Here is a 19,151-nt window from a genome sequence, read left to right as displayed (position 1 = left end):
CTGGCATTCGCATGGCACTTCTGTAGCCTGCATTGCAAGATATTTACGTGCCAGATGTGCTAAAGATTCATATGTCCCTTCATCTTCTACCACCCTTCCAGAGGGCCTGCATACATACTGATGACGCTTGTTTAAAAAAAAATGCGTTAATTAAATTTGTGACTGAACTCCTTGGGGAAGAATTGAAGGTTCTCACTTTCAGGTGACATTTAAATAAGAAGCAGGCAGCATTATATCCCGCAAATGTAAACAAACTTCTTTGTCTGAGCGATTGGCTGAACAAGAAGTAGAACTGAGTGAACTTGTAGGCTCTGAAGTTTTACATTGTTTTATTTTTGAGTGCAGTTATGTAAAAAAGAAAATCTACATTTGTAAGTTACACTTTCACAATAAAGCGATTGTACAGTACTTGTATGAGGTGAACTGAAATACTATTTATCTTTACAGTGCAAATATTTGTAATAAAAAATAATAATATAAAGCGAGCACTGTACACTTTGTATTCTGTGTTGTAATTGAAATCAGTATATTTGAAAATGTGGAAAAACATCCAAAAATATTTAATACATTTCAATTGGTATTCTATTGTTTAACAGTGCGATTAAAAGTGTGAGTAATCACAATTAATATATATATTAGGGCTGTCTATTAATCACATTTAACTCACGCAATTAACTCAAAAAAATTAATCATAATTAAAAAAATTAAAACCTATGCCCAATTTTTTAACCCCCGCCATCCCCCTCGGCCCCCCCCCCATTTTTTTTTTTAAAGAAAGAAGCGCTTTTGTGCTTCCCTGTTGGGAGTCTTCCTTCCACATGGGCCTGAGAGCAAAGTCAGACATGTGTGGACTGATCCCCACTGTTGCTAGTTCTCGCAATTTTATCGCAAGTCTCAATATGTTAGGTGTTTTTCTTAAAGCCCAGCTCCTGGAATCAAGTGATTACACATGAGAATCTCAACTTTCATTTACTACAAAAAAAGTTGCTAGCCCTCGCGGTTGCAGAGAAAATCTAGAAAATGTGAACACTAAAATTTCCAAAGGAGACAAAAAGAAACTAAAATCTTATATACATAGGGTGTGTGGGTCATGATTTGTAAGCCAATCACATGAATTTTGAGGCCTGACTCAAGACTTGTGAATGTGTGGGCCTGGCAATACCGTCACACTCCTCCAGACTCCCTCAATTTTTCCACATCCTTCCTAAAGTATGGCGCCCAGACCTGGACACAGGACTCCAGCTGAGCCTCACCAGTGCCTAGTAGAGTGGAACAATTCCCTCCCATGGCTTACATACAACAATACTGTTAATATACCCCAGAATCATATTATCCTTTTTTGAAGCTGCATTCCACTGTTGACTCATATTCAATTTGTGATCCACGATAACTCCCAGATCCTTTTTCAGCAGTACTACGACCTAGCCAGTTATTCCCCATTTTGTAGTTGATTTGATTTTCCTTCCTAAGTGAAGTACTCTGCACTTGTCTTTACTGAATTTCATCTGGTTTAATTCAGACCAATTCTGTAGTTTGTCAAGGTCACTTTGAATTGTAATCGGGTTCTCGAAAGTGCTTGCAACCCCTCCCAGTTTGATAACATCTGCAAATTTTAAAAGCATATACTTCACGCCATTATACAAATCATTAATGAAAATACTGAATTGTACCAGAGCCAGGACTGACTCTTGCGGGATCCTACTATATACGTCCTCCCAGTCTGACAGCGAACCATTGATAACTACTCCTTTGGTTGTATGCGTACCTTATAATAATTTCATCTAGGCCCCATTTCCCTAGTTTGCTTATGAGAATGTCATGCGGGACGGCGTCAAAAGCCTTACTAAAATCAAGATAAGGTCTCTTCTGGCCTTAAAATCTATGAGTCACAGGCGTTTCTGAGGAGGTTTGGACGAAGCAGTCCCCATGGCCATATAAGAGTCTCTTCTCTTGCTTCAGGATCTTGTCTCCTGCCTGAAGTCTTCATTGGCTGAATAAAAGAACTGTTGGGTTCCTTGCATCAGCAGGTGACTTTGCCTGGCAGTGATACTCTGCAGGAACTTGCAAAGTATTTTCTAGGAGCTCAGCTGTGATTTCTACTTCCCTGGCTGACTCACTAACTTCAAATTGCTTATTTTTCTTCCACTCCTCCCTTCACCTCCCCTACCTTCTGTTTCAGGGAAAAAACCCATTTGTTCAAAGGTAGGGTGATCAGATAGCAACTGTGAAAAAAATGGGACAAAGGGTGGGGGGTAAAAGGCACCTATATAAGAAAAAGTTCCAAAACCAGGACTGTCCCTATAAAAATGGGACATCTGGTCACCCTATTCAAAGGTTCTTTGGTGACCTTTTCCAGCGTCCACTGGCTACTTCCTGAAAAGGTGTGCTCTTGTTGCTATGGGAACTGAAGTAAAAACCAGAACTCAAAAATACTTCTGGCACAGTTTCTGTCCTGAGGACAATATTGCCAATAAGGCTGATTTACATAAGCCTCCTATCTAGGTTCACAAACAAATGGTAAATGACAAGAAAATTCTTGAACCAGTAGAAACAATCCAAGAAAACAAAAAAATGATTAATCCCCTTCTCAAATTAAAGAAAAGAAAAAAAAAAAGTCTTCAGCCTGACCTGGAAGATTGACACCTAAATATATACAGAGGAACTTTATTTTATAGCTACCTATAAGGCACCTAGCAGACCCCTGGTGCTATACAAATAATAGAAGTAATTGTAAAAGGATACTAAACTTGATCTAAAAAAGTGACATTTGCTTTAAAGATGTGTAAGCGTAAATGCCTCAATCTTAAACCACAATACAACCAAGCAATGCTTCTGTAAATGAAATTCTAACTGTAGCTTTTCTTTGACAAGGCTGTTTAAAATGCACAGGACCTTCTTAAATGCATCAGTCCTGCACAGAGAACAGAACAGATTATGCATATTTCAATGACTAAGCCTGGAAATTCTATAGTCAAGAACCCTGTGGAGAGATTAGCTTCACCTCTACAAGCAGTTATACAAAAAGAGATTTAAAATAAAAACTGATACACAGAATCCTCACCTTATTACACATAAAGGGGAGAGGGGAACAAAATAGTCTATAATCCACAACATTTTCCTCCTCATTAACTTTTTTAATTTAGGAAAAGTAATTAGTAATGTGCTATTATTACTGCTCTTCATTACATTCCCACTGACTAACGCATTTTATTTTTGTCTCAGAAGTCTAATCTGCATTTTCAGATTCTTTGATAAATTTAAATATAGTCAAACATAGCCTGGCTGCTTACTGGTGAACAGGAGTATGGTATGAATGGGTTAATCCCGCCCCCTCCCCAACAACATTCTTATACTTTTCAAATGTTCCTTCACAGAATTACAAAAATCTTCCATCTTGCCCCTTTGCTGGACCTAATGCAGATCTCCTTTTTTAAGATCTGAACTATGTGGGATGCACATCTCTTCCTCAGCTCCTTTAACTATATCACAGGACCTAGTGTATAGTTTCAAATGATTAAGCAGGTGGGAAGCTCTGACTGCAGATCGTTAGGGATTAATTCCCATTGGAAGAATTGTAGGTTTGGTAAGAACATTTAAAAGGATCCCCTTGAAAAGATGGACAGCAACTAACTAGTCGCTCCTAGAAGGAAGCCTTGAGGTAAAGACATGCAAGCCAAAAGACAGAAGTGAAATTGGTGGGACTGATTTACAGACCAAGTTTCTGCTGATAGACCTTCCCCAGCAGCGGAGTCTTCACAGCATATGCTGCTCACAACTTCCGCTCCATTGGGGGCACTCGGACTGGCAAGTACATCCTATAAAGTTGCTAGGGACCTTCTAGGGTGCCTGGGAGATTCACTCATTCAGCATAACTCTCCTGCAGTCTCAGCTGCAACCTAAAAGTTGCCCTCCTCTGGCAAAACCACAAGACAGGGTGGAGGTGCCAATAACTGGCTTGATACAAGGTGGTGTATCCCTCCTCCTTTTCTTTCTGTGCCAAACATTTAAGTTAATTTTGTACTTCTTACTAAGAAAATTGTCTTAGTGATCAGCCACCCAGGCAATAAGCACATCATATTCCAAAACTAACATCAAGAATACAACTGAAGTTTGATGGGTTTTCTAGTTCTCATAACGTGCTTGAGATATAGTCTTTTGTTCACAATAGCAATGGAAAATCTTGATGCAATTGCACACCTCTGTTTAGTTATCATTTGTATATGCAAGGTATATTAGAAAAAAACATATATGCAGACCTTAAGTTGTTCATCCACAACTCTCGTGACTTCCCCAGCCATGGATTCCAGTGTCTCCTGTATCGGATTGGATAATGAGCCATTCACTCCTGCCCAAGAAGCTCCACCGAGATGGTACAGATTTGGTAATAGCTGTAGGATAGATATTATAACTTTTAAAGTTAGCTTTCATCCAACTACCTTCAAACCTGAACAAACTGATGGAAATGACTACATTCATTTCAATATTATAAGTTCATTTTTTAAACAATAACCAGTTCAGGTAATCTGAAAAACACTCATGTGATACATTATTATAGGCCCTGGAAAAAGAGAGGGACTTTGTATGTATTTAAGTGCTTTGCTGAATCAGGGTTATAGTTCTTTTATGACACTTTTTATACTAGCCTCCTCAGCGTAACCAACGCTTAAATGCTCAGAAGGGCTTACTGTTTTGGAGTTCTTAGCATCCCGCATAAGCCTTTCTGCAGATTTCAGGTCTTCCTGTACCGCATCCACACCACAATTTCTTAAGGAGTTGAGATGATCTTGCACTTTAACACATATTCTGTCAATCATCTACTCAGAACAAAAGAAAAAAATGAAGAGGAAATAGCAGATATAAAAATAGACAAGGGGTTAAATTGCAAAGAAATGATGCTGAACAAACAAAAAGTTAAATATCGGTCTTTGTGGGATTCAGCCCAGATTCCAAATCAAAATGAACATGGTGGGAATTGCTGTTGGGATGCAAAAGCTCTAGAAATGCATGATCGGAGTCTGTGTGTACACATATGTTCCTGGTTTAAAAAAATTACATATATTTCTTAATATAGTAAAAAAACAAACCACTGCCATATTCTTTATTAATTGTTATTATTATTAATTTTGTTTTTCCCCACAGCTGTAAGTTATCTTTTTAGGGTTGGGGTGGGGTTGTTTTGTTTTTTGGCACGGCATAAAAACTTACTGACCGACCTTAAAACTGAATTGTTCCAAGAACTTGGACAGTAACACTAAGCTCCCCCCACAACCAATTCAAACAAAGCAATGATTTCTATTGTCTGAACAAAACATTACTGTGTAAGCATTGGGAATTTCTTTAGCAAACTAGAGATTTTCAGTCACAAAGAATACTCATTTGGGATCTATGGCTACCAAAGCAGAAAGCTGCACCAGATCTTTCACAATGCACTATATCAAGCTTTCAATATGTATTTGTATCATATGCTCAATACTTGTTTTCAATACAAAATATTCCAGGCACAGAGTGGGAAGGTAGTGTAGGTGTGCCTTTATGAGATGCGCAAGACAGACCAATATGCCTGGCAGGCACGAGCGACGACGTGTTCTGTTTAACAATCACTTGTGACTAAAGGAATTGGGGGTGGGGCCAGGAAGCACTTATAAAAGTACATGGGCAATACAGAGAGTTTAAGTGAATTCATTAAAATTGGCTATTATCTAATATGTTGAAACCCCTACCAAGTACATGCATGATCATGTAATATTTGCAGTTTGAAAAATGTTGAATCTACAACTAGTACAACAGTGTGTCCGCAGCACCTTCCTTCTTCGCTGCTCTATAGTGCTTCTCCTCTTCAAAGGACTTTACAAACAACTAAATAACTGTTAGATTGGGGGGGAAGTTCCACTGCTTGGATAATTTAAAAACTGGACTGGACAATCAACAGAGAATATACTGGGGGAATAATCATGCAGTGACACAGGACAAACTAGATGATTTACTCCTGATCACATACCACAGAGAAGTAATTTATATATAGCATAAAAATAGTGAAAATGAACTTCCTAGAGGTTCTGTAGTTACACACATTTATATATATTGAAGAGGGTGTGTGCTTTTATTCCAGAGAAAAAAAGGTAAACGATTAAGTTGTAAAAAGATCTAAACAATGTCACAGGAAATTATTTACATGAAAAAGATGGTAATGGAATAGATGAATGACAACTAAAATAAAATAAAAAGGCATTGCCTTTGCAATTTTTAATACCAGTACATCCTTGTGCATCATTTTGTCTGTCAAGAGAGTGGAAAATTGTTTCAGGCTCTAATAATACAATGTTGTCACATCTGCTTTGTCACATAATGGAGGGAGAAGAAAAAACGTCAGAATCAAAATTCAGAAAAAGATTGTAAAGAGAACGTAAGGAGAGGCAATCGTTTTACGGATTTCACTAAGGATTAGAACAAGTGCCTCTCCACCCCCCTTTCCTCTAGGCTGCTCTGCTCTTCCATTTGCTTTGGAGTTTCACTGGAATACCAAGCGGCTTAGACCGTTTCAAAGTAAACTCCATTTTGTCACATTCAGTTTCTGCCAGCCTGCTCTGGTGGTGTATCGGGGATGTAAACAGCCTATCAGAAGCCAGGAAAGACTTGCCCGGGGGTAGGCACTGTGTTGGGCTGCCAAGGATCACCCTACACCCCCTTTGCTGGCCCTCCTGCAAACTCTAGTGTAGGAGGTATGCCACGGTGGGAGGTGCCAGAATTATAGCCCTTGCCATCAAAGCCACCCTTGCTTCTGTTGCACTAGAGCACCACTCATAACTTCCTAAGTTACATCTGGGCCTTTTTAGCCCATGCAGCAGCCCAGAACCTGGAGGGCACAAAGGGAGCTTAAAGTCACCCTTTTCCTCACTTCCCCTAGGCTGAACCTTCTGTGCTGCACCTCCTGGAGGCACAGCAGAGAATGCGACACTCACTCTCTCGCGCGCGCTCAATTTAGGTTTTTGCACAGCATGTGTCCGTGTAGTACGTAAGTGCTTCTGCAAAAACATGGTTTTTCTGCAGCGTCCATAATACAGAATTTGGCAGTGACAACCTTTTTGAAAACCAACCAGGCTGTAAAAGCCAAATGCTTCTTTCAGTTACGCTGGTGTAAATAGAACAATTTGGCCCTGAGGCAACTGTTTAGCACTGGAAGAGCTATCAGCAAAGCACAAGGCTCTCACCTGTTGTGTGGTGCTGGTGACGATGCCCTGCTGCAACCTGTATGCCTGCTCCTGTAGGTATTTTCTGGTCTCATGATTACGAAGCAAGTAGTTTTCTATCTAAAAGTAAAAGTCAGATTAGGATACTGCTTCTACTCTCCCCATCTTTCATTTTCAATAGTGTCAGTACATTAAAAAAAAACAGGATAAGAGAAATAATTGCCTTTTAATATAATCTTGCTCATAGGACTTAAACTTTATTCCATAGGGCCCAGCACTGAACAGCATGTATGGAAACATTCTCTCACTTGCAAGGCTCAGGCTACAACTATGTAATGATTTCTGACTTCTTTCTCTCTTTCAAGTGAACTTTTACAATCTAGGTGCTGATTCAGAAAGGTAGTTAAGCATGTGAGTAGTCACACTGACTTCAAATGGGATTGTTCACTAATTTAAAGTTAGGCATGTGCTTAAGTATGTTGCTGATTTGGGGGTCTTGAAGAGTTATAAAATTAAGAGCTATTAGGAGCAAATAAACAAATACACCTCTACCCCGATATAACACGACCTGATATAACACGAATCCGGATATAACGCGTAAAGCAGCGCTCCGGGGGGGGTGGGGCTGCACGCTCCGGTGGATCAAAGCACGTTCGATATAACACAGTTTCACCTATAACGCAGTAAGATTTTTTGGCTCCCGAGGACAGCGTTATATCGGGGTAGAGGAGTAATAAAACACTTAACCCTTTATCCACCTCAATATATACCTAACATTTTTCCATGCGATATTTAAATATTCTATGTAGTCCGCTGCAACTAGGAAACAAAGTGACAACATATTTTCATATCACACAGATAAACCTAAAAAAAGCCATTGGGAAAAGTGTGAACAAATAAACTTGCAGAAAAATAAAAAAAAATACTGCTTATATAGGTACATCTTTTTATGGCAGCACTTCTATGCTACCATAGCTAGGGCTCTCAGCTGTGCCATGATAAACTCCTGCTTTACAATATTGTATAAAAATCATTGATTTCAAGTTACAAAATTTCTATCAAGCATCCTGGTGCATGAGCATATTTTGGTTTAAAAAAACAAAGCAACAGAAATTGAAGTATCTATTTGGACCTTAATTATTGGTGCACTAAAATGTCCCTGTGATGGTGCACCCCATAATGCTTTATGGAAATATGCTTATAAATGTATATATGACATAACTGGAATATGTTTTATGCTAGATATACCATGTAGCATATCTCTGCAAAGGTTATGATCTACTGGATATATTCATCCTATTTGTATGCATGTATCATTTTTGTATTCAAAGTTATGAATATTGGCTGTGGACTTGTTTGATTTTAAGTAGCCTTAGTAAGGCATTTGGTCAGCTTCTAAAGAAAGGAATTTGCAAGTTAAGTGCCCCATCAAGAAACACTTAATGGACTATGGATCTTGGAAGACTCCAATCCACATAAGAAGTCTACCTGTGGACATTCAAGGTAGCATGTGAACAATGGCTGCCACCTGTAAGTTCTGAGTCATGCCTGGACATGTGACTTGCCCATGTGACTCCAAAATTGCATCTTGTAGCTGGGATTCTACAAAGGGGGAGGGAGGGGGACTATCCACCACAGAAAGTCTATTTAAGCCCCTGGAAACCCTCAATTTTGTCTTCAGCTGGCTCAAGAGATAGCCTCTCCACCCCCAAAGGATACCTGAAAGAAACTGGATCAAAGAACAGTAACCAAGGAGGGGTGAGTGATTGCTGGACACAGACTAGGAGGAGGTTAGTCTGTAAAAGAAGCTTACTGGAACATCTCTGAGGGTGAGAGGTCATCTGTAATCATTGTCTTACTGTATTAGGTTTAGACTTGTGTGTTTTATTTTATTTTGTTTGGTAATTTACAATTTGTTCTGTCTGTTACTTGGAACCACTTAAATCCTATTTTTTGTATTTAATAAAATCACTTTTTACTTATTAATTAACTCAGAGTATGTATTAATACCTGGGGGGGGGGGGGGGGGGGGAGGCCCAAACAGCTGTGCATATCTCTATCAGTGTTACAGAGGGTGAACCATTTATGAGTTTATCCTCTATAAGCTTTATACAGGGTAAAATGAATTTATTTGGGGTTTGGACCCCATTGGGAGCTGGGCATCTGAGCATTGGAGACAGGAACACTTCTTAAGCTGTTTTCAGTTAAGCCTGCAGCTTTTAGGTGACGTGGTTCAGACCTGGGTCTGTGTTTGCAACAGGCAAGCGTGTCTGCCTCAAACAAGGCAAGGTTCTGGAGTCCCAAGCTGGCAGGGAAAATGGGCTCAGAGGTAGTCTCAACACATCAGATGGCAGTCCCAAGGGGTTTCTGTGATCCAACCCGTGTCAGTCCCATTTTAGGTGTTTGCTTCACAACATCTATAAGTTGTAAAATTTGCCTTGGTGTTCTCTTTACCCATTTTGTCGATGAAGTCTTCTTGATATGGCCGATTATTCATTTTTACACATTTAATGTTTGAAAGTTGTCTAAAAGGGATGAACTATCATTTTTCTCTCTCTTTAAAACATTGTCTTTAACACCATGATGATCTATACTAGAAATTAGAAGCATACAAGATACTATACACATTTCTTTTTACAACTATTCAATCTACTGTGAAAGGCTCAAATGACAACTTAAAGGATAATGGATATTTTAAAGTAGAGATGGGTCAATAACTAATTTTTCAATTCACTGTCAGTTCTGAAAAAAAAAGTTCATATTCGATGAAACAAAATTCCACTATGAATGACCACAAATAGGCATTGGGCCAGGGGAAAAAAGAGCAAAATGACTCTAGCCTGGTGGTGGGAAACCCATGTTCAAGTCCCTGCTTCAACAACTAATTATTTATACAAAGTGAAATAGCTTCAACAGGAGATTGGGAGAGCCCCACTCAGTGACTTGGGAACTCTCCTGCAATGGTGGAGACTCAAGTTCAAATCCCTTCTTCACATAAGGCAGAAGTGGCAACTGAACCTGGATCTCCCATATCTCAGGTGAGAGCTCTAACCACTGGGCTAAAACTTATAAATTGGCCACCACCACCACCTTTGTTTTGGGGATGGCATCTAAGTCCCCCCAAAACAACATTTGGGCCAAAACTATTCAGTGAATTCATGTCAAATTTGCAAATTATTTTGGATCCACCAAAACAGTATTTTTCAACAAATAAACTATTGACCTAAAAAATTTCACCCAGATCTACTTTAAAGATGACTGTACATTTTTGTTTCTTCATGATGTATAAAAAAAATGCCTGAAAAGTTGTTTATTAACAAAAGAAATCTAACAAACTGAGGTCTTGTATACCCTGTGAACAAATGGTTAACTGAGAAAAGAAAATACTTTATATACAGTGCATAAGTAAGCCGTACAACTTATTGCCACAAGATAACATTGAGGCCAAGAGCTTCATTAGATTTTAAAAAGATCTCTCTTTCTCTTGATAAAAGGAATATCCACTGTTATAAAAATATTATAATCTGTCTAATGTAAGGGATATAAGCCCATAAGCTTCAGGTTTTAAAAAAGCAGAATTCAGACCTCCATGTACATCATAAAGGAAAAAAGCGGTATTTTTCCTTTTGAAGGTCACTTCACTGCAAGCTTTTTGGCTCATAAGGATCACATACTTATGTTACTTAATCACAGCTTTGAGAGTTTTTATGCCCCCACCCTTATTAAAAAGTTGCAGACCATGGTTTTTTCCTGATAGACAAGATGACTCCTTTAGAGCTTGCATGACTGACTGTGTTAAAACCCAGTGGGGAGTTCTATAATCCATGAGATTTGGACAGCTACAGACAATTTTTTTGCCAACATAGTCCTTATCCAAAAGATCACTTCAGTTAAATTAATTTTTGATGATGATGGTGTGTGTGTGTGTGTTGTGTATATGTAACATGAACACATCAAGTAAATTGCTGATATCTACCCATGAAAATGAAAAACGAGTTTACATTCCACAACAGCCTCTCTCAATCTTTTGTCTTGTACTGTGCTGAGCACTCTCCATGCTTCAACAGCAATAAAATGCACATAACCATCTAAATTCATAGAAACGCGCACACACGCCAATTTCTAACCACACACGCATGCACAAAAACACACACACACACACACATTTACTGTTTAATCAGTATTTCCTTATTTTGTGGTTCTGTTATTAAGCCATTGCATTCTATGTCTCTCAGTTCAAATGAATCTTTTTGAAGACAGAGTCTTCCATGCAATTATGATTCTTGATTACCATAACCTGTCCAAGTGTTTATATGTGTCCATATAAATGAAATACTCAATGAATCTAGCAAAGAATTCTTACTCAGCCAAGCATGAATTCACAACCACTTGAAGTTATTACTCATTTTTTCTGAGAGTGAATTGTATATGCAATACCTTTTGCAGCGCCTCTTCTGTTTTTTCAGGGTTTGTTTTAAGTGCTTGAGAAGCATCATTCATAGGTATTGGCATGAACCTTAAAGTATAATTCCTAAAACAAAACAAAAAAAACCAAATCTTTACTATAATGAGAGATGGTAAGCTAATTACTACATATAATTATAAGGAGTAAAGTCGCAAATAGAGTCAGCTCCTAGTTTTTTTGCCAATAATTTTGTCCCTGATTTTGCAAACACTTGCACATGTCTGTAACTTTACTTTCATGAGTAGCCACACTAAAGTCAAGCACATGCATATTTGCAGGAATGGAACCTTACTCTTCTTTCTAGTTAGATATAGGGGGAGATTTTCAAAGACACTCTGAAAGTCAATGGGAGCTGGGCACTTAACTTCCTTTTATGCCTTTGAAAATTTTCCTCCTATATCTAATTAGAGGTATAAAGATATTTATACACTAGGGAAAGATATGGACTTTCAATGGGAGTTGGATGACTACGCTGCCATTTATGTTTTTGAAAAAACTTTCCCTACAGGGGTTAGGTTACCTTTTTTCTACTTACAAGAAAAATCAGGAATTATCAGCTCCCATTGACTGGAGATAATCAGAAAGAAAGAGAGAATTCTACAAACAGCTTTGAAATTCACGATTACTATATATGTAGCTACTTGAGCTACAACTAAATTGCTGCATTTTTCTTTAATAGCAATTGCCAAAATGTATCCAGCATCAACCACAACTCAGTAGTATTTTATATAATTTATTTCCTACATTTTATTGTCTTATCTTTCAAAAGAATTGTCCATACCACAAAAGCTTGTGTGTCTCCATGTGCTATAGAATAGTCAATAACTGGCCCTCCATCAGGATGAACTATTTTTAAATGTCAGAGATAACAGAGCTCAAGATGGATAGTTGCTATGGAAGCTCTCGATTGCCTGACAGGTGAAAGTACCTGGCAGGGGAAAAAACTGTCTTTTTTTAAAAACCATGTGGATTTCGAGCAGCTGTTTGTCCTTTAATATAGCATGTTCAGTGCAGTCTAGAATTACTAGCTCATATGCTACAATCAATAAGCAAAGGCTTGAGCCACCTGGACTAGAAAAAAGATATGAAGCACAAGGAGACTCCATGGGCATAATCATGAAGCTAAAACTTTAGATGAACAGCATCCTATGAAAAATTCTATAATCCATTTATTTCCCGACACACAAAATTGTTCTGGAATGTTAATTTATTTTCATCTCTGAATTAATCTCTAGGGGGAAAAAAGAATTTAAAGCCTGCATGAAACTTTGATCATCAGACCAACCAATATTTATCCTCACACTCTACTTTTCTTTTCTTGGCTTCCTTTGAAGTCTCAAACATCGCTTCATGCTTATTTTCCTTCTTAAAGCTCCATTTTTCTCTAATAACAAGAACAGATTTCCATAATAACTCATTAATCCAATAAAGTCCAGTTCCAGGTTTAAAACGTGTGTTGCTTTGCTTATCCAGTGTATTATTACGCGCCCTACCAACAAAACGTAAACAATTCTTTTAATATAGGTTTAAAGAGAAGCACTCAAAGGCCAGGAAATGCTGAAGTGAAGGATGCCCATAGAACCTTATCTCTGCCCCTTTGTATCACACATTACAATAATCTTACATGATATCGTCATATGCTATGTTTTCTCCAGGACTCCTGCCCCATACTGCAATACTGCAGTAACAGTTTAACATCTTCACTGTTTATTCTGCTCTAACAGGAATAGGTTTATGGTTAGTTTACACTTCCAGTCTTGTGATCTGAACTTGATACCACAGGCAAGGGAAGAGTTCCAGCTCCCCAGGGTACGCACAGCACTTGCTTCTCATCCTGCAATATTAGGCTTGGAAGTTGAGATATTTCTATTATAAGTTCTTATGGAAAGTCCTATAAAACTGAGTACCATAGAGTTCTACAGAAATTTAGGCTCCGATTCAGCAAAGCACACAAGCCAATGCTTAAGTTCCATTAAAGCCAATGGAATGCAAGTATGGGCCTTGTTGAATGGGGATAAACAACTACATTCTTAAGTGCTTTATTGAACCAGGGCCTTAATCGAATTCTATAGAAATTACTCAACATTTTATATAAAACTTAACAGACAATGGTATCCTTTCTGAATTTCTTTTGATTGAGCCTATAGAATTGCATAGCAGAAATATAATTTTCACAGGACCTTCACATAAAAGGGGGAAATATATGTAATTTTGATGTTTTAAAAATGCATGTGTTATATGTTGCTTTCCCTCCATATCTCGTGCAGACGCATGGTACTACAGAAGCATGACTTTGCCAGTGTAGGGATACAAAAATATAGTCTCAACAACGTTTTTAAAAATATCTAATATTTTTACAGTACATTCTGTTAAGGGTGGCATTTATCTTCTCTGAGAAAACTAGCAATGTCTCTTGTATTTCTGTGAAACATATGGAGTAAGATGTTCCCAATATGTCTTTGAGATGGATTTGTTTAAAGGCTAATTGTTTTCAGCAAACATTGACAGAAATCCCAGTCTTCAGAGTTTCAAGCTTCACTGTTCATGAGTTGGGTTGTGATACTGTCTGTGGTATTAAAACATTAGAGATGACAGACGATGACCTAAGCTTCCACGCTAAGTAAATGAGATGTAACCTCTATAAAAAGCAAGGGTACGCTATCTGCCCTGTTTATTTTTCCTGTCTAGTTCATTTCCTCTTGCTTTAAGATCCCGCTTCTGTTTATTTACTTGAGCATATCTGAAGGGAAAAAGCACCTGATGTTAACCAGAAAATATTACATATTTTTCCTATCAGACTTCTCCTGTAAATGCATGTTGCTGCTCTATAAAGAAGAAAGGTCTGGCAAGCTGATAAATGGCCTTTCCAAGTTCTGTTAATTATTCACTAATATCGCTGGAATCACTCCAAAATTACTTTCTTAATTATAGACCACTAATATGAATTTCCTCCATCAGTACAACTGATTCCATTTTGAAATGGAGCACAAACTGAAACAACTGAGGGAAATGAATGCATCCTATACCAATAACAGCAATCTGGTTGATGAACTGCAAGAGTTATGATTCTACAGAGGATTAAGATACTACCTCAAATAGCTGTACATTTTTGCCAGACATCCTGTCTGGAGACTAGTAATTGTCTATTATCTTCACCTTCAAAAGAAACTCTTTGTTCCCCTGTCTATATGAAAACAACTCCAAACACTGCTTAATTTAAAATCTGCATTTTTCTCTGAAAAACATAATAATCACATACAGAAAAGTGACAGAGATGGATATAGATCAAAGTGATTCAGCCTGTCATTGCTAACAGATGCCACTGCATCAGTGATCTCAATGATCCCAAAATTACACACCTTCATAGGGATTATAATGAACAACTGCAGTTCCCGAGACCCTCATTATTAGCTTTTACTTGATGACTACACAGACCAAAATGCTGATTTTATGGTGATGACTACTGGACACAGAGTTTCATTCAGACAACTAATTGCTTTTAAAGCACAAGTTATGACTGCTAAGAACACAGAACAATGGCGAGAAAAGAGTTTATACAACCCCCTCCATATTTTTAACATTATTACATGGTGCCTACCACTGGAGCATGGAAGAAGGAATGAAAGAGCCATTTCTCTCCCTTTTGAGCTCAGTGTGAATTCACAAGCTTTACTTTAGATTTAGTCCCAACAGGCCCAAAAATGAGAGGTGCTGAGCATCCTTAAATCCCATTGTCTCCCAGGTGAATTGCAGCTGCCCAGGACTGTTAGGAGATATTTCTTGATTTCCTCTCGCATCAGTTATCTTCCTTTAAACTTACTTTTCCAATGCCACTGCTATGTCCTGGAAGCCCTGTGCGGTGATATTATTCTTATCGCATATTACGGTTCTGTTGGGAAACAAAATTATACAAAGCTCAGAGACTGAATTAATAAAAGCAGCTTTCCTTTTTAAACAAACTGAACAGAGTAGTAATCTATAATGCAGTTTTGTATTGTAAGGTTACACAGTTGTGTGTGTCCAAAAATACACAGTAAAGGGCAAAACCATTTAGAAACATAAATTTAGCTATTCATTAAAACCTTAGAATAATAGAAATAAAGGACAGAGTTACTAGGCTATTCTGTCTACCTTGCTTCCAATGTAGAATTGATCCCTGCATTATATTTTCTATTTGTAATAAATCAAAAGCAGCAACCTCACTAAAAATGACAACACACATTGATCGCTATTAATTTAAACCTACACAGTCAAGAGATTTCTCAGTTACAGTACCCCCACCATATTTAAACTTTCCTCTTTGCAGACATGCACTGCAGTAGCCTTTCATTACAGCAGGGGTTCTCAACCTTTTTCTTTTTGAGACCCCCCCACAACATGCTATAAAAACTCCACGGCCCACCTGCACTACAATAACTGGTTTTCTGCATATAAAAGCCAGGGCCAGCGTTAAGGGGAAGCAAGCAGGGAAGTTGCCTGGGGCCCCACGGCTCAGGGCACCCCCTGAAGCGGAGTTGCTCAGGCTTCTGCTTCAGCCCCGGGTGGCAGGGCTTAGACTTTCTGCCCCGGTCTCCAGCAAGTCTAACACTCGTCCTGCTTAGCGGACCCCCTGAAACCTGCTCATAGCCCCGACAGGGAAAACCAAGAGGAGCCACAGAAGATGCAGTTCTGAAATCCTGCTAGTTCCGAACTTTAATTAAAAGGATTTAGCTTTTGCTTGAGGGATCACGAAAGGATTGTATCAATTCTTATTCTGTCTAAACTGGTTCCTCCACCCCCAACTGTGATGGGTGTGGTCAAATGATTTACATTAAACTTAAGATAGCCACCTTAAAGGAGAATTTCCAGACTTTTGTGGTTTAAAATTCTCATAAATAAATGTATTTATTTGTAGAGATTTTTGCAGGGAGAAATTACTTTATTTTTATTTTAAATAAAAAGGATGGTGATTGGGAAACTGATAACCCTGCAAAGTGACTTCCCTGTCAGTTGCATAAGAGAAAACAGGAGAAAGGGAGTGCTGGAAACAGGCATTACAACATTATTCAACATACGATCTTTCTAATACAAATAAGGTTTTCATACCTGAGCTTGGTGTTTATCTGTAGGGCTTTTGCTAGCATCTTTGCCCCCATGTCTCCCATTCCATTTCCACTAATATCCACTTTTGTAAGAGAAGTATTGCTGCCCAATGCATTGATAATTATGGTAAGCTCAGTCTTCAGCTTGGAATCTGCCAGGGATAGTGACTGCAAAGGCTGTGGAGTATATAAACAATGTAAACAACAAACAAGAGCTGAGAATGCATTCTAGTATACATCAACTAAAAGACGGTTCTTAGGGCTCCCTTACAAATTAGTGAACCTCTCAAAGGGGTGAGGTGGAGGGCAGGGGGGACACTATGTATCAGATTCATCTCTGTGTTTACTGTAGCTATTGTAACACGACATGGTGAACAAACAATGATTTGAGATCCTTGAAATACAATTAGAACTAGTCAAACAATCTGACAACTTTATTCCTGAAGTTTATTGCTTTATTGCTTATAGTACAGACCTGTTTACGCGCGGATGTCAGAAGTCAAGCCGTCACGACTGTGTGTTAACGGACCGCGGGATAAGAGGGTAATGCTGAAAAAGTGTCTATGATTCATTTAGAAAAAAACTGCTGCTATTTTCTGCTCTTTCATGCTCACATTTTTTTTCTTTTTTTGAAGTCCGTCATTTGCCGCAGATGAAAGATTTCGATATTTTCCACATTTTGCTTCTCCATAGGTCTTACAACAGTTCTATAGCACTAAGGGCTTCTGTGGACAAAATTTTGATCTTTTCAACAACATCCTCCTCCTCGTCGTCATTGTCATTTAGGCCTGCTTTATTAGAATTCTTGCCATTACTTTTGCGTTCCAACGTAGCCTCGCAGCCTGTTAAAATTTCTTCCTCGGACAGAAATTCTGAAGTCGGGCAATCTTCATCCATCTCCAGCCACTCGGTAATGATTTCCGGTGACGTATCCAAACTAAAATCTTTTATCATTTGAAAGAGAAGTTTACCTTTATCCTCTTTTGTCTGCGTGCGTGTTTGTATGATGTCTTCTTCCAAAAATCCTTCAAAGTCTGGCTCTGAATCAGTGCCACTGCTGCAGTTTTCCGAGTCTGAGCCGTCTTTGACAGAAAAGGCAACATCGAGAACCTTCATCCAGCAGTTTTCAATGGACTTTTGTTTTACTCTGTCCCAAGTTTTTTTTTTTTTTTTTTTTTTTTTTTTTACAGACGTGCATGACACGATCGCCGAAATCAGCTCCCATTGATAATTGTTTTTAAAATTCTGAATAATGCCCTGGTCTAAAGGTTGAATTTTTGATGTTGTGGTTGAATGGTAGGTATAGCACTCGAATTTTTCCATCTCTCAATACCAGTGATTCAGCTGGAGGATGGGCTGGACAATTGTCAAGTAGCAAACGTGCTTTGGCTTTGAGTTTCTTTGACAACAAATGCTTACGAACAGCTGGAACAAAGCTGTTGTGGAACCAGTCATCGAAAATGTGTCTCGTCATCCAAGCATTTTTGCTGTTAGCGTACATTACTGGCAGTTTGGCTCTACTGAGGTGATTAAAGCAATGAGGGTTATGAAAGTGGCCAATGAGAAGAAGGGTAAGCTTATGACTGCCCGTCTTATTACTACAAAAAAGAAGAGTCACACGATCTTTTATCTTTTTAAATCCAGCTGTTTTCTGTGTCTCGTAATTAAAGGCTAACATCTTATCAGGTAGCGGTTTTGCAAATCAAGCTGTTTCATCACAATTATAAAGTTGTTCTTCGTGGTAGTCTTCATTTTGTAAAATAGATTTTAACTTGGTGGGAAACGCGTTCACGGCCAATTCATCGGCTGATTGGCTTTCTCCAGAAATCGATACCTGAGCTATGCCATGACGCTTTTTAAAACGACTTATAAACCCCTTCCTGGCTTGGAATGATTCATCCCCCTATTAAATTTCCCAATTTTGCTGCTTGGGCTTGAAGAATTAGCCCACTTAGTGGCATTCCTTTCAGCCTTTCCTGAGCAAACCACGTGCGCATGGCTTTGTCTATTGTGGGTTTTGCTGAATAGCGCACACGTTTTTGCTTAAGCCCCACAGCAAAATCGATATTTTGTACAAAGCCATTCAGTTTAGATTAGTTTTTTAGCCATCCTCAAAGTAGATTTGGCAATCCCAATATCTTTTGAAACTTTGGCCTGGGTTTCTCTGCTATTTACTCGATCTATTGCAGCTAGCTTTTCTTCTACAGTGTAGGAATGCTGATGCTTGCCCTCTGCCACTATATTAGGCCTACGGTTAAAATTTTCTAACGTAGTATATATACTGTATTACTATATAACTACAGTACTACTGTATATATTATATCTCTCTCTAGCGTGACAATGACTAAGTGTGCGTCATATGTCTTTACCAATATCGGTAAAGACGTACAACACATTTCTGCTCCGCACTTCCTGTCG

At 38.5% G+C, this 19,151-nt stretch overlaps 1 protein-coding gene across 9 annotated transcripts in view; it reads right to left on the bottom strand.

Moving 5' to 3' along the window:
• The window catches only part of CARMIL1 (capping protein regulator and myosin 1 linker 1), a 360,331-nt gene that overhangs the window by 67,045 nt on the left and 274,135 nt on the right, over positions 1–19,151 (bottom strand). For all 9 annotated transcript variants that reach the window (XM_065581995.1, XM_024102104.3, XM_065581992.1 and 6 more), the window contains 6 exons: positions 16,738–16,910; positions 15,473–15,541; positions 11,625–11,718; positions 7,209–7,307; positions 4,686–4,814; positions 4,257–4,388 (listed from right to left, as the gene is read on the bottom strand). In XM_065581995.1, the coding sequence (XP_065438067.1) occupies positions 4,257–4,388; positions 4,686–4,814; positions 7,209–7,307; positions 11,625–11,718; positions 15,473–15,541; positions 16,738–16,910 (696 nt within the window). The remainder of the gene's footprint in view (positions 1–4,256; positions 4,389–4,685; positions 4,815–7,208; positions 7,308–11,624; positions 11,719–15,472; positions 15,542–16,737; positions 16,911–19,151) is intronic.

This window comes from Chrysemys picta, chromosome 2, assembly GCF_011386835.1.
Source record: "Chrysemys picta bellii isolate R12L10 chromosome 2, ASM1138683v2, whole genome shotgun sequence".
NCBI classification, from domain to species: Eukaryota; Metazoa; Chordata; order Testudines; family Emydidae; genus Chrysemys; species Chrysemys picta.
The sequence above is the reverse complement of the archived record's forward strand: the minus strand, read 5'-3'. Positions and strand labels throughout refer to the sequence as shown.